The sequence below is a fragment of the Narcine bancroftii genome, chromosome 5 (assembly GCF_036971445.1).
Source record: "Narcine bancroftii isolate sNarBan1 chromosome 5, sNarBan1.hap1, whole genome shotgun sequence".
In the NCBI taxonomy this organism is placed as follows: Eukaryota; Metazoa; Chordata; class Chondrichthyes; order Torpediniformes; family Narcinidae; genus Narcine; species Narcine bancroftii.
In genome coordinates, this window is record NC_091473.1 from 219,233,639 (window position 1) to 219,250,307 (window position 16,669).

At 39.4% G+C, this 16,669-nt stretch overlaps 1 protein-coding gene across 2 annotated transcripts in view; it reads left to right on the forward strand.

Annotated features, from left to right (window-relative positions):
- The window catches only part of LOC138764874 (tubulin alpha chain-like), a 28,974-nt gene extending 20,538 nt beyond the window's left edge, over positions 1-8,436 (forward strand). For both annotated transcript variants that reach the window (XM_069941293.1, XM_069941292.1), the window contains 3 exons: positions 5,000-5,148; positions 5,763-6,443; positions 8,047-8,436. In XM_069941293.1, the coding sequence (XP_069797394.1) occupies positions 5,000-5,148; positions 5,763-6,443; positions 8,047-8,340 (1,124 nt within the window). In that variant the 3' untranslated portion in view covers positions 8,341-8,436. The remainder of the gene's footprint in view (positions 1-4,999; positions 5,149-5,762; positions 6,444-8,046) is intronic.
- Positions 8,437-16,669: the final 8,233 nt, after the last annotated feature.

The window sequence follows — 16,669 nt, forward strand, 5'->3', positions numbered from 1 at the left end:
TTCCCTTCGTTCTCAGTTCGGTATAATTGCTCGTAGAATTCATTAAAGTTTTCATTCATCTCTGTTGGGTTATATGTAATTTGTTCGTCCTTTTTCCTTGATGCCAATTCCGTTCTTTTAGCTTGTTCTGTTTTAAGCTGCCAAGCTCGTATTTTGTGCGTTTTTTCTCCTAGCTCATAATACTTCTGCTTTATTTTCATTATGTTCTTCTCCACCTTATACATTTGTAGTGTTTCGTATTTTATTTTTTTGTCTGCCAATTCTCTTCTTTTTGTTGTATCTTCCCTTGTTGCTAGGGAAGATACTTTTTCTGTACTTACTATTTCCCTTTCCAGCTGTTCTATTTCCCGATTGTAGTCCTTTTTCATCTTAGTTACATAACTTATTATCTGCCCTCTGATGAAGGCTTTCATTGCATCCCATAATATAAATTTGTCTTTCACTGATTCCATATTTATTTCAAAGTACATTTTAATTTGGCTTTCAGTTATCTCTCTAAAATCCTGTCTTTTAAGTAGGATGGAGTTTAATCTCCATCTATATGTTCTTGGTGGGATGTCCTCCAGTTCTATTGCTAATAACAGGGGTGAGTGATCAGATAACAATCTAGCTTTATATTCTGTTTTCCTAACTGTCTCTTAGATATGGGCTGACAACAGGAACAGATCAATCCTTGAGTATGTTTTATGTCTACTCGAATAATATGAGTATTTCTTCTCCTTTGGGTGTTGTCTCCTCCATATATCCAAAAGTTGCATTTCCTGCATTGATTTAACCATACATTTGGCTACTTTGTTCTTTCTGCTAGTCTTTTGTCCAGTTTTATCCATCTTTGAATCCAAATTAAGGTTGAAGTATATATATCAATATATTCCCCTGCGTATCTACAATCTTCAAAAAAATATCTTGCATAAACGTTTGATTTTCTTCATTAGGTGCATATATATTGACCAAATTCCAGAGTTCTGAATATATCTGACATTTTATCATTACATATCTCCCTGCTGGATCTATTATTTCCTCCTCTATTTTGATTGGTACATTTTTATTGATTAATATAGCTACACCTCTGGCTTTTGAGTTATATGATGCTGCCGTTACATGCCCTACCCAGTCTCACCTTAATTTATTGTGTTCCACTTCAGTTAGATGCGTTTCCTGCATGAATGCTATATCTATTTTTTATTTTTTCAGTAAATTTAATAGCCTCTAGATTGAGTTTGTTGTTGAGGAGTCTAATGGTGGAGGGGTAGCAGCTGTTCCTGAACCTGGGGGTGTGAGTCTTGTGGCATCTATATCTCTTTCCTGATGGCAGCAGTGAAAACAGTGCTTGTGCTGGGTTGTATGCATCCTTGATAATTGCTGCTCCTCTCCAACGGCAGCATTCCCTGTAGATGTTCTCAATAATGGGGAGGGTTTTGTTTGTGATGTTCTGGGCTGTGTTCATTACCTTTTGGAATGCTTTATGTTCAGGGGTATTGATGTCCCCATACCAGACTGTGATGCAACTGGTTAGCACACTTTCCACCACACATCTGTAGAAATTAGCCAGGGTATCTGGTGTCATACCAAACCTCCGCAAACTCCTGTGGAAGTAGAGGCTCTGACATGCTTTCTTCACAATGCCATTAGTGTGTTGAATCCAGGAAAGATCCTCCAAGATAGTGGCTCCCAAGAACTTAAATTTGTTCACTCACTCCACCCACCTCTGATCCTTCAATGATCACTGGATTGTATACCTCTGGCATTTCCTTCCTGAAGTCAATAATCAGCTCCTTAGTTTTGGCAACATTGAGTGGAAGGTTGTTGTTAGAAGCATAGAACATTACAGCACAGAAACAGACCTCTTTGGCCCTTCCAGTCTATGCTGAACTATTTATTTTTGCCTAGTCCCACTGACCTGCACCCAGTCCATAGCCCTCCATACCTCACTCTTAAATGTTAAAATTGAGCCTGCATTCACCACTTCAGCTGGAAGCTCATTCTACACCCCCACCATTCTCTGTGTGAAGAATTTCCCCTCACGTTCCCCTTAAACATTTCCCCTTTAACATTTCTCCTTTCACTCTTAAGCCACGTCCTCTGGTTTGTTTCTCACCTACTCTCAGTGGAAAATGTCTATCCACATTTATGTTGGGGATCTGATTCAGAAGAAGAGAGAGGTGTATAACAGATGTAGGCAACATGAAACAAATGATGTACTTGAGAAGTATAAAATACAAGAAAAACCAAGAAAAAAATCAGTAAGGGTAAAAAAAGACATGAAGTTGCTTTGGCAGACAATGTAAAGTAAAATCCTAAGGGTTTCTATAGGTATATTAAGAGCAAAAGAATAATAAGGGACAAAATTGGTCCCCTTGAAGATCAGAGTGGTCAGCTTTGTATGGAGCCAAAAGAGATGGGAGAGGTCTAAAAAGTTTTTTTTTCATCAGTATTCACTCAGGAAAAGGGCACAGAGTCATGGTAAATAAAGAAAAGAAGCATTGAGGTTATAGAACCTAAACAGACTAAAGAGAAGGAAGTGCTTGCTCTCTTAAAGCAAATAAGGGTGGATAAATCCTCAGGGACTGTCAAGATATTCCCATGGACCTTGAGGGAGACTAATGTAGAAATTGCAGGGGCTCTGGCAGAAACATTTAAAATGTCCTTAGCCCTGGGTGTGGAGCCAGAGGATTGGAGAGTAGCTCACATTGTTCCATTGTTTAAAAAAGACTCCAAAAGTAACCCTGGAAATTATAGACTGGTGAGCCTGACATCCGGAGTAGGTAATTTATTGGGAGGTGTTCTGAGAGATCAGGTATACAATTATTTGAATAGCCATGGACTGATTAGAGATAGTCAACATGGCTTTGTGCTTGGTAGGTCATGTTTAACCAATCTTATAGAGTTTTTCTGGAGATTACCAGGAAACATGATGAAGAAAAAGCTGTGGATGTTGTCTACATGTACTTTAGTAAGGCCTTTGACAAGGTCCCACATGGGAGATTAGTCAGGAAGGTTCAAACACTAGGTATTCATTGTGAAGTAGTAAACTGGATTCAACAATGGATGGACGGGTGAAACCAGAGAGCAGTGGTGGATAATTGCTTCTCAGACTGAAGGCCTGTGACTGTTGGTGTGCCTTGTGGATCAGTCCTGTGACCATTTTTGTTTGTCATCTATATTAATGATCTGTATGCTAATGTGGTAAATTGGATCAGCAAATTTGTAGATGACACTAAGACTGAAGATGTTATGACCAGCAAAGAAGGTTTGGACCAGCTGGAAAAATGAGCTGAAAAATGGCTGATGAAATTCAATGCAGACAAGTGTGAGGTGTTGCATTTTAGAAGGACCAATCAAGAAAGGACACACACAGTGAATGGTAGGGCACTGAGGAGTACGGTAGAATTGAGGACCTGGGAATACAGATACATAATACCCTTAACTCATCCTCTGGTTTGTATCTCACTTACCCTCAGTGGAAGAAGCCTATCTACATTTACTCTGCCTATTCCCCTCATAATCTTAAATACCTCTATCAAATCTCCATTCATTCTTCTACGCTCCAGGGAATAAAATCCTAACCTGTTTAACCTTTCCCTATAACTCAGTTTCTGAAGTCCAGGCAACATCCAAGTAAATCTTTTCTGCATTATTTCCATTTTAGTGATATCTTTCCTATAGTTAGATGACCAAAACTGCATACAATACTCCAAATTTGGCTGCACCAATGTCTTATACAACTTTAACATAACATCTCAACTCCTGTACCCAATAATTTGATTTATGGATGCCAATATGCCAAAAGCTCTCTTTACAACCCTACCCACCTGTGATGCCACTTTCAGGAAATGATATATCTGTATTCCCAGATCCCTCTGTTCTGCCACACACACTCCTCAGTGCCCTACCATTTTACTGTGTATGTCCTTTCTTGGTTTGTCCTTCCAAAATGCAACACCTCACAATTGTCAGCATTAAACTCCATCTGCCCTTTTTCCGTTCATTTTATTAGCTGGTTCAGATCTCTCTGCAAGCTTTGAAAACCTTTTCCACTGTCCACCACACCTCCAATCTTAGTGTCATCTGCAAACTTGCTGATCCAATTTACCACATCCAGATCATTGATATACATGATAAATATCAATTCCTGAGGCACTCCACTAGACAGAGGCCTCAAATCTGATAAACAATCTTCCACCACTACTCTCTGGCTTCTCCTGTCCAGCCATTGTTGAATCCAGTTCACTACTTCACCATGAATACCTAATGTCTGAACCTTCCTGACTAACCTCCCATTTGGGACCTTGTCAAAGGCCTTAGTAAAGTCCATGTAGATAACATCCACAACCACACATTGTCACACAGGGGATTAGCCTTGCAACATTGCTCTCCCTTGAATGTATGTGTTAATCTAGGTTGACCACAGTCCACTTCATTCTTGAACATATCAATAGTTGTATGGAACTAGATATACAGTGATTCCCCCCCCTTATCTGCTGTTTTGCTTTCCACGGTTTCAGTAACCTATGGTCAACCACAGTCCGAAATGAATCCAACTGCCCTGCTCCCTCTCCACAGCCCTGTATAAGTTCCAATGAATCCCATTGCTCCACGCTCTCCTCACAGCCCTGTCTCAGTCCCCACACTGATCTCACTGTCCCACTCTCTGCCCACAGCTCTGTGTCGGTCCCCACACTGATCCCTACTTACAATACAAAGTTTACAGGTACACTACAGTATCCCATATAACTTTGCTAAGTATATAATATGGTGTTTGCTCAATGTCCACGTCGCATAATGCCCATTTTCACAGAATGTATCGTGGGCATTAAGCGGTGCATACCCTGTACTATCTGCGGTTTCAGGCATCCACTGGGGGTCTTGGAACATAACTCCTGCAGATAAGAGGGTGAAATACTAGATATGGAATTTGCAATAATGCTGGTGTTCCTGGAGTATTATTGCTCATTTTGTGATGTACCTTCAACCGCTGTCATTCTGTCATTCCCTCTAGACGAGGTCAGGACTGGAAATTACCATGAGCTTTTCCATCCAGAGCAGCTGATCAGTGGGAAGGAAGATGCCGCCAACAACTATGCCCGTGGGCATTACACGATTGGGAAGGAGATCATTGATGCTGTACTTGAGCGTGTTCGCAAGTTGGTGAGTGTAGAGTAGGATGCTTTATGGAGAGAGGAAAGGTGTGTTTCCTGTCAAAATCCTTTTAAACCCCTTGCTACTGGGCCCTTTCTCTGTCCTTCCAAACATCTAATTGAAATATATTTACCACCATCTTGTGGATATACTTCAATCCTCTTTAAAATTTCCCATATTTACTCTGTATGTAAAAGCAGTCCCTACACAGTCTGAAAGGCAAATAAATACACACATCTCACCCAGGCTTCTTAACCAAAATAAGAATCAGAAATAAAAACCTAAATAAAGAATGTAATTTTGATCAATTGCTCTATTTAAAACCTTGTCCTAATTCATTTGGACTTTTGAGTAATCACAGAAACACTGGTTCCTTATTTAACCATCACTATTTGTGAACATGATATTCTGATGTTATAATTTCTGGCATCCAGGTTTAAAACTGTGTCACTGTAAGTAAACTTTAATGACAAGTAATTGGTTGCTTTACACAAAGGTTTTTCCAATATCTAAGAAAATGGCTTTGCCAAAGTTGCTAATGTCTTTTCTTTGCTGTTGGTTAGCACGTACAAGCTATTATGCAAAGTGTTCATACTGTCTAAACTTCCTCTCTTCTTTTGCAGTCAGAGCAATGCATGGGATTGCAGGGCTTCCTGATATTTCACAGTTTTGGGGGAGGCACAGGGTCTGGCTTCACCTCCCTGTTGATGGAGCGTTTATCTGTCCATTATGGGAAGAAATCCAAGCTGGAATTTGCTATTTACCCAGCCCCAAAGGTCTCTACGGCTGTTGTTGAGCCATACAATTCTATTCTCACCACTCATACTACCTTGGAGCACTCGGACTGTGCGTTCATGGTGGACAATGAGGCAATTTATGACCTCTGCTGTCGAAACCTCGACATAGTTCGTCCCACATACATCAATCTAAATCGTTTGATTGGCCAGATTGTATCCTCAATCACTGCCTCACTGCGCTTTGATGGGGCTTTGAACATAGACCTGACAGAGTTCCAAACTAACTTGGTCCCCTACCCTCGCATCCACTTCCCATTGGTCACTTATGCGCCCATTATCTCAGCTGAGAAAGCCTATCATGAGCAGCTATCTGTGGCGGAGATCACCAATGCCTGCTTCGAGCCCTCTAACCAGATGGTGAAGTGCGACCCTCGCCATGGCAAGTACATGGCCTGCTGCATGCTGTATCGGGGGGATGTGGTGCCCAAAGATGTGAACTCAGCCATTGCTACCATTAAGAACAAGCGATCGATTCAGTTTGTGGACTGGTGTCCAACTGGGTTCAAGGTGAGTGTTGGCTCTTGATGGAATAGGGTGAAAACCCCTAGCCCTTGTATCTCATTCTCACTGAAACAAGACCAAAATGTATATACTCTTGTTGGCTTAATCCAGTTTTTGCTGATGCCATTGCAGGCACTGGCCCAATTCAGGATGGTATTAAACAATAATGCAAAGACTAAAATCAAAAGCCACTGTGGTTTTTTGAATACGAGGCAATGATTGTGAAACAGAATATTCAGGATTAACAAAGGTATATGGTGCTGAGATATAAGATTAGCCATGAACTTTAATGATTGGTTCTATTTCATGTTATCAAGTTTTGCAGCACAGAAACGGTTACACTGACTTAGGCAGTTGAGGTGATGGAAGTCACTGTTCATGTTACTTTGTCACAGTTGAAAACATACTGCTGGGCACAAAGAATGGTTGGTATATGAAATGAGCTACAAGAGAAAGTGGGTACAGTTGTAATGTTTGAAAGACATTTGGACAGGTACATGAATAAGAAGGGTTTAGAGGGATATAGGCTAACCACTCAAAAATGAGATTAGCTTGCATTAGGTAACTTGGTTGACATGGATAAGTTGGGCCAAAGTGCCTGTTTCTGTGTTGTGAGACTCAAGACTTTATGGAGCAACTCAGCAGGTCAAACACCAGCTGTGGAGAAAGAAATTTTTGATATTTTGGGCTGAGACCCTGGAACAGAACTCAAGCCCTCAACTTTCTACAACTAATTCCCAACTATTTCCACTCTACCAATACTCTCATCCACCCCATTCTGAACAAAATACGACTCCTCTTCTTCCTACTAATCAAAGATGGAACCATGGGTAATTATGAAAGTCCTGGCTTCAACAGTCTTTTCATTGAAATAGTCCTTGTTTCAAACCTACTACTCCCCAGTTCCTCCATTACATTGACGACTGCATTGCTGCTGCTTCCTGCACCTTCGTAGAGCTGGTCAATTTTATCACTTTAGCCACTAACTTCGGCTCTGCTCTCAAATTCACTTGTACCATTTCTGACACTTCTTTCCTCTATCTGGATTTCTCTGTCTCCATCTCAGGATTATCACTGGCATCTACTTTAAACCATCCTGATGCAGGGTCACAACAATTCCTTTTGTCCCACAGTTGCTGTTTTACCTGGTGAGTTCCTCTTCAGTTAAATACTTTGCCTCAGATGCAAGCATCTTCAGTTTCATGTCTTTCCATTGTTGCAGATGATTAAGATGAATGGACAATGTTATTTCATCGAGAAACCTGTCTTGTTTTCAAAATTGGAAGAATTCCTCCAGAGCAATCAATTTGTAGTGACTGGTTACTGATCAACACTCATACCAATTAAGAGCTAAAATAAAATTCAATGTTATTTTAATGATGGCAAAAGTCTGCCAAAATAAATACTGAGCTGGTTAAATATCCTCAGCCACTGCCATGTGACTGTATCACATTGGTGGAATTGAAGAGGGTTTATTTAGTACAATGTTAGTTATTGTGAGACTCTGCAATGTCCTCTGCAGTTGGTTTGATTTCTGGACACTGGTTATTTCTGGCAACTTCATATTTTTATGAATAACTCAGATGACTTTTCCCCCTCTGGTTGACAGGTTGGGATCAATTACCAGCCTCCCACTGTGGTGCCTGGTGGTGACCTGGCTAAGGTTCAGCGTGCCATCTGCATGCTAAGTAACACAACTTCCATTTCCATGGCCTGGGCTCGCCTGAATTACAAGTTTGACCTAATGTATGCTAAGCGAGCATTTGTCCACTGGTTTGTGGGTGAGGGAATGGAAGAAGGAGAGTTTGCTGAAGCTCGTGAAGATTTGGCTGCATTGGAGAGAGACTATGAAGAAGTAGGGGCAGACTTGGTGGAGGATGAAGATGATGGGGAAGAATACTGAAAGCCACGGTCCAGCCATAATAATTATTACACGTGCTGTACTATCTTCCTTGTGTAATGTCTAAACTGCAGCAAATAAACATTATTGATGTTTAAATGGGGAGAATCCAGATGTGGTTGGTTATAAACAATTCAACAGGTAACAGCTCTACTTATGAAATAGTACCTGCCCGCAAGTAACAAGATCAAGACAACCATTTTTAGCTCGTGTTGGGGTATGGATGGCCTTGGAACTGCTAATGTGTTCCATTATAAATACATTATAAATACAGTATTTCTTTTGTGTCTTCATGATAGGTCAATGGGTAACACTCTTTTTAGTTCGAAGATGGCAGGTTTGAACCCATCCTTTTCTTGAACCCAAAATCCAACTGACACCTCTGACCCTGCATGTCAGGGTTTTGGATATTTTATGTGATTGATTGGATGTAAGAAAGCAGAAGTCCCACAGTATCAGTGGTTCACAAATAGGTTTGTTGTCCACTCTGTCCTGGGCAACTTGTAGTTATCACTCAACCATCAATCTTTTATTTGAAGCATTGTTGATCATCAGATCACTTCACACTTATCTGCATTAAATTCCATCTCCCATTTTCTATCCCATTTTTCCAGTTGGTCAGATCCCTCTGCAAGCTTTGAAAACCTTCCTCGCTGTCCACTCCACCTCCAATCTTAATGTCATCAGCAAACTTGCTGATCCAATTTACCACATTATCATCCAGATCATTGATAGAGATAACAAACAACAATGGCCACAGCCCTGATCCCTGAGGCACAGCCCTAATCACAGGCCTCCAGTCTGAGAAGCAATCATCCACTACCATTCTGTCTTCTCCCATTCAGCCTATTTCAAATCCAGTTTTCAACCTCTCCATGCATACCTAGTGTCTGAACCTTTTTTAAATTTTTAAAAATATTTTATTTAAAAATGTTTCCATACATGTAATTAATAAACAATAAGAATTTAAATTTAAGAGAGTTTCAATCATTACCATGATGGTTAAAATCCCTCCCCTTCCCTCCCATACCCCCCTCCCTAAACCCCCTCCCCCCAAAGAAATTTTTACATATCTCTCTCTCTCTCTCTCTATATATATATATATATATATATATAGAGAGAGAGAGAGAGAGAGAGAGAGAGAGAGAGAGAGAGAGAGAGAGAGAGACTTCATGGATTGCTCAGAGAATTGCTTTCCAACACACAGGACTTCAGCAAGATTTATTGGATCATTTTAGGGAAGAAGATTGACACAGGTCTCAAGAGGCTGGAGAACACCACTACATACCTATACCCAGAATTTGCATATACAGGCTCCAAATTTGCAAAAATATACCATATTTATTTTTCAAATTATATGTAATTTTCTCCAAAGGGATACAGCTTTGAATTTCTGCATTGCACTTTCCATACCCAAATGTGAATCAGACTTCCAGGTCACTGCAGTGTCTGAACTTCTGAACTAACTTTGACCTTGTCAAAGGCCTTACTAAAGTCCATGTAAACAACATCCACAGCCTTTTCTTTATCTACTTTCTTAGTAACCTCCTCAAAAAACTCTGCTGACTATCTTTAATCAGCCCTTGGCTGTACAAATACTTGTATATCTGATATCTCAGAACACCTTCCAATAATTTACCAACTACTGACATCAGGCTCACCGGCCTGTAATTTTCTTGTTTACTTTTGGAGTCTTTTTTAAACAACAGAACAACATGAGCTACCCTTCAATCCTCTGGCACCTCACCTGTGGCTAAGGACATTTTAAATATTTCTGCCAGGGCCCCTGCAATATCTACGCTAGTATCCTGCAAAGTCAGGTCCCGCGGATTTATCTATCTTTATTCACTATAAGGCAGCAAGAACCTCCTCCTCTTTAATCTCTATAGTGACTTTGATCCAATAAATAGTTGCTTGAAGGCTAGATGAGACACTTGTTTGTTTCAATGATTTCCAATACAAATCCAGGTGTATTTAAACCTTTATTTAACACATCAACTGGTAACGATCTTCTTTAATATTCGATTAAATGACTATAAATAACAACTGCTTTAAAACTCCGTGAATACAGAGTAATATTCATGAAGACGGTCAATAAAAGTTATGACGATCTCATTCATCCTTCTTCTACACCGTTGCCATGTTTTTAATATATATACTCTAAAGCTCCTGATTCGCACCATACACTCCCATGCATAGTCCAACCGCAATTTGATATACAAACAAACTGCACATGCTCCAGCTGGCACCTAATATACTTATGCACTGCGCATGGTCCTGGAACTCGTGCATGCACACAAGAACAAAGATGGCCGCACCCAGCTAATCAGACCTGCAACGCCACCGATGACCATGGGGACCAACTGGACATTGACCTAACAAGGTAAGTAAACAAATTACTCATTTTTGGCCCCTACAATACCAGCCCCAAATTATTATAATTTAGACTAATGTCTTAAATAATAATTACACCATCAATTGCAAATAACATTCAAAAACAATATACAGGTCTTCATTCTTCATAAGGCTAGAGGTTACCAGCACATAGCCTTGAACAAAAATGATCTTTATCACCACTCTGGATCAATAAATTCTTTAACTGTATAGTATACAAACAACAAAATAACATCAGTTTGTATTTATAAATGTTCCTTTGTCTCCAGAATCTTTGAGTTAAAAATGTCGACCAATTAAGCTTTCCACTTTTAAACACTTCTTCAGCATATCGTTTGTCGTTCTTCCTTTCTTCAGCATTCTTCTTCTCATAGGAAGGATTTGAACTCTTAAAACCAAATCTGTAAAATTGATTTGATCCTCTAGATTTCAATAAATGAGTCTCTTTAACCTTCCCTGCAACAGTTTGCTCACCTTTTTTCTTTCTTTTCTGCAGTTGGTTATAAATAAAATTCAAGCGACATTATTTCTTCAAACTCATCAAGACCCACAAAATTTGTAGAAACCTTCTGTAAGGAAGTAGATCGGTTACACTCATGGCCCATACAAATCTATTTAACTAAAACTGCAGTTTTTTCCAATCATTTTGGATTTTACTGCCTTTTCCTGCAACTCCAAATGAAATTTTACAACTTTCAGTTTAATCTCAGTTTCTGACGATTTATTAAATTCTCTTTCTGCATTTGATTATTTTTGATAAAAAAGTAATTCTCTCATTATCTTCCGAGAAATTAATAACTTGATCTGAAGTGAAAAGATCATGTGAAACATTGGTATTTTTGTTCGTGTTTGATTACTTCATCTTGTTTGTCATATTGCTGAAATGCAATTTCTCTTTCTTTTTGCATCGTTAGTAACTGATCCTTCAAGTTACATTCTTGTTTGTTTTCTGTAGTCAAGTGTTTTGAGTTATTAACCAATGACTTGTTCTCTTTCAAAATATGAATCTCTTCCTCCAACCTTTAACATTTTGATGACGCTCAGTCTCTTTCCTCAATAACTGCATTAATTTCTTCAGCAGTTATTCTTTTCTTTTGCTTTATGACTTTGCAAATTTTATTTACAGTTAAATCTTTATTGACCTTGTCTCCTGTAATCTCTGAGCTACAAAAGTTCCTTTTGAATTTGCTCTCAGTCTTTTGTTTTAGTCCTGTCTCTGATTCAATTACCAGCAGTATTTTCAACATCTAATACTTCATTTTCATCCATTATGATGAAAATAATTCCTTCAGTATTATTTTAGATGCCTTTCTCTTCACATTGATCTGTTTTCTTCGGAAGTGAATTTCTTATTTACAGTCTTTTGCTGTTCCGACACCTCATCAAATTTCACAACTGAAATTCCGTTGCCCCTTGCCTCTAACTGTTCCTGAGTAATATTATTATTTCCTCCTGAAGGTCCATTAATTGTCCATCCAAGCATTGTTTTAACAGCATAGGGTCCATCTCCCACACTTTGTATTGCATCTAGTGGTTTAAAAGCCTTTGGTACATCTGAACCAATCAGCATCTCTACCTCAGAATTAACTTCAGGTATATAAACCTTCCGCAGATAAGACAACTGATGGATATTGTTTTGATGTGAGATGTTTCCTTTGTTCACAGGCATAGTCTTCTGAGTGAATAAAATTGGAAGATCACAAAAATCCTTGTCATACAATCCAGCAACCTCTAAGCCTGAAACAATGGTGGTTTTCAACATAATCTTCGACTTTCTTCCCTGAAGATTAAGTTTGTTCATTAGTTCCACCATGCAAAAAGATGCTGTACTGTCTGGGTCAAGAAATGCATAAGTCCATGTTATTGCATTCCCATTCTTGGTCTTATACAGGCATTGTTGAGAGTTAGCTGTTATCCACAAGCAAGACCGCTTGTTTTAACTGAGACTATAACACTATTTTCTGATGTTTCCTCTGTGAGTCCTTCATTTTCCATTCCTTGTTCCTTTGATGGATATGCAGTATTTTAGGATGGCATTGATAGAAGTGACCATCACACAGTCCTTTGCAGAGGAAATGCTGTCTTCACTCCAAAGACATCCTCCATCATGTTGGTGCTACAAATTTGCTTCGCGAGTTGGTCTCAGAAAGGAGAGAGCGGGTAAAAACCGAAATTCGGTGGGGTACAGTGAACATCCACATCAGCAAATAATTTGCCCCAACACAATCTGTAAGCTCATGGCTCAGCGTGTTGCTCAAGTTCAACAGGGTGTGCAGAAGGGCATGATGAGAGCAGCAAGAACTATATCTAATGAAACTGCGCTAATCAACAAACACAGCTTCAATGGACAGAGGTAAGCGATCTCACTACCAACATTCATGCTTCTGCAATCTTATCATAATTAGTCATGAATGGTGGTGGACAAACACCATTCCAATGACATCCTCATCTTCAATAATGACAGAAACACATAAGAAATAGGAACGGAAGTCAACCACCTGGCCTGTTGAGTCTGTTCCATCATTTGATAAAATCGTGGCTTATTTGGCCATGGACTTGCTCCACTCATCTTTCCCCATAACCCTTAATTCTCCGACTATGCAAAAATCCAACTAATGGTGTTTTTTTTTGTTTTTTAAAATTTTTTATTTTTCACACCATAAATCACATTAGCCATGATATACACTATTTCTTTTTCACACATATACAGTGACTTTTTCTCCCCCCCCCCTCCTCCCAAGCCAGCCCCCCACCCCCCCCTCTCATCCATTTTAGGTATACAATCTAGGTTGCATTAAGCCAGTCAGACAATGTTGTCATTCAACAAAAATACACCAGAAATTCTACTGAGTCCATTCTTTTCTTTCCTTCTCCTTCCATCAACTTAGGTAATGTTTGTCCCCGGTAGGTTTTCGCTATTGTATTTAATGTAAGGCTCCCATACTTGTTCGAATATTTCAATATTATTTCTTAACCTATATGTTATTTTTTCTAATGGAATACATTTATTCATTTAAATTTAGTAGTTTCTTCCTTTTAATTTGGTTATGTATTCCATTAATATTTAAAGTCATATAGTTCAGCGTAGCCATTTTATATTTTGTTTATCTTCTCTTTCCGTTTTTCCATCATTACCTTTCCTCCTTTTCCATTTCTGTTTTCTTATTTTCAACTCTTTATAAGACAACATTCCTACAACATCCAACATTTTCCTTATTCTCCTATTTCTATCTTCTTTATCCCCAATCTCCCCTTCCCCTCCTGAGTTGTCCTTTATCCCTTGTCGGACAACCACATCTCCCCTCTCCATTTGGATTTGCGAATCCACTCGCAAGCGTCAACTGATTTTGCAGTGACCGCTATTTTCCCCCACCCAGCCCCCCCCAGAAAAGATTTCACTTTTCATATGTCACAAAGGTCACTCTTTTAATTCCCTCCTTATTCTCTCTATTCCATTACCTTCCCTTATTAATTCTTGTCTATACTATCTATATTTTCCTCTAAGTACAGATACATTCACGTATGCACATTGTCTCTATTCACTCTTATACCTCTTTATCCGCATACATATCAATCGTGATCATTTTTACTCTCATTACCCGTCTTCATCCCTCAGTCTATTTTTGTCTTTACCCACATACATATCAATCGTGATCATTTTTACTCTCATTACCCATCTTCATCCCTCAGTCTATTTTTGTAATTGTTCTGCAAATTTTCGTGCTTCTTCTGGATCCGAGAATAGTCTGTTTTGTTGTCCTGGAATAAATATTTTCAATACCGCTGGATGCTTTAGTATAAATTTATACCCTTTCTTCCATAAAATCGCCTTTGCTGTATTGAACTCTTTTCTCTTCTTTAGGAGTTCAAAACTTATATCTGGATAAATGAAGATTTTTTGCCCTTTATACTCCAGTGGTTTGTTGCCCTCTCTTACTTTTTCTCCAGTACCTTTTCTCTTGTAGTATATCTTAGGAATTTTACTACAATAGATCTTGGTTTTTGTTGTGGTTGTGGTTTAGAGGCCAATACTCTATGTGCCCTTTCTATCCTAGGGTCTTAGGGATCCACTCTTTTATAAACTCCCTCATATTCTTGCCTTCTTCATCTTCCTTAAGGCCCACTATCTTTATGTTATTTCTTCTGTTATAATTTTCCATTGTATCTATTTTTTGAGCTAGTAGTTCTTGTGTCTCTTTAGTTTTTTTATTAGATTCCTCCAATTTCTTTTTTAAGTCTTCTACCTCCATTTCTGCTGCTACTGCCCGCTCTTCCATCTTGTCCATTTTCTTTCCCATTTCTGTTAAGGTCATATCTATTTTATTCATTTTCTCTTCTGTGTTGTTTATTCTTTTTCTTAAATCCTTAAATTCCTGTGTTTGCCATTCTTTAAATGACTCCATGTATCCCTTAATAAGAGAAAGTACCTCCTTTATCTTGCCTTTCTTTTCTTCTTCTATTTCACTGTACTCTTCCTCTTCCTCTTCTTCTTCCTCTGGGTTGGCCATCTGTTGTTTCTTTGTTGCCCTTTCCTTCTCTTCTTTCTTGTTTCTATTGTCTTCTGTGGTCTCTTCTTGCTGCAGGTGTTCTGCAGCTGTCGTTGCCGGCTGTGGAGATCGACTCCCCAGCTGGTCCCCCCTCCCGTCGGTGTGTTTTTTTTCATGCGCGGTTGCGCACTTTTACTCGGCTCAGCGAGCCATTTTTGTAGTCCATTATTTACCGACCTGAGGGAGCAGGTTTCTCTCTCCGCAGCGGGCCTCTTCGGACAGGTAAGGCCTTCACCTTTTTCCTCCGTTGTCTTCTCTTCCTCTCTTCTTACCGTTGATTTTGATTTTTCTTTTTTTGTCCCCATCTTCTTTCCACCTTTATACTCACTTTTCTGTAACTTTTATTTCTGTGCCTTTGTGTTTTCCTTTGTTTTTCCCGACTTTTCTGGAGAGGGCTGGAGTTCACCGTCCGGCCACTACTCCATCACGTGACTCCTCCCAACTAATGGTGTTTTAAGTTAATTTCATGAGGCAGTCTCTGCTGCTTCCTTAGGCAGGGAATTCCACAAATTTACTACTCTCTTGGAGAAGCAGTTCCTCCTCATCTCTGACCTCAATCTATTCCCCCATTTCATAAGGTTCTGTCCCCTAGTTCTATTTTCAACTGCCACTGGAAATAACTTTTCTCCCTCTAGCTTCTCTATCCCTTTCCTACTTTTATATGTTTCTATATGATCCTCTTTCATTCTTCTAAATTCCAGGAAGTATAGTTCCAGGAGACTCAATCTCTTCTCATGGGCTAAACTCCATCATCTCTGGAATCATGCTGTTGAACTTTGTCTGGACTGCCTCCAAAGCTAGTATATCCTTTCTCAAGTAAGGAGATTGTGGATGGTATGGTTATCATAGCAGTAGTGCAACTCTATTGCAGCACCAGCGGCTAGGCTCAAATGCAGCACTGTCTGTAAGGAGTTTGTTGGTTCTCTGTGTATCTGTGTGGGTATCCTCCAGGTGCTCCAGTTTTCACCTACCCTTCAAAAATATATAGGGATTGTAGGTTAATTGGTGTATTTGGATGGCATAGACTCATGGGCTAGAAGGGGTTGTGACTGTGCTGTAAGTCTAAATTTTAAAAGAACTGTGTGCATTACACCTGGAGCACAGTTGAAGCAGAGTCTCTTGCAATAAAGGCAACATTTCATTTGGCTTCTTGATTACCTGTAGCACCTGAAAACTAATCTTTTGTGAGTCACACACAAGCACTCCCAAGTCTCCCTGCACCTTTGTTCCAAGTCTCTTTCCACCTCTATCCAACTACACCACTGTCCACATTGATGGAACAGAAGTGGAGAACATTAGATCCTTTAAATTCCTGGGAGTCCATATTTCAGAAGACCTCTCCTGGAGCCAGCACTTCAAGGCAACTGTGAAGAAAGCCCACCAATGCCTCT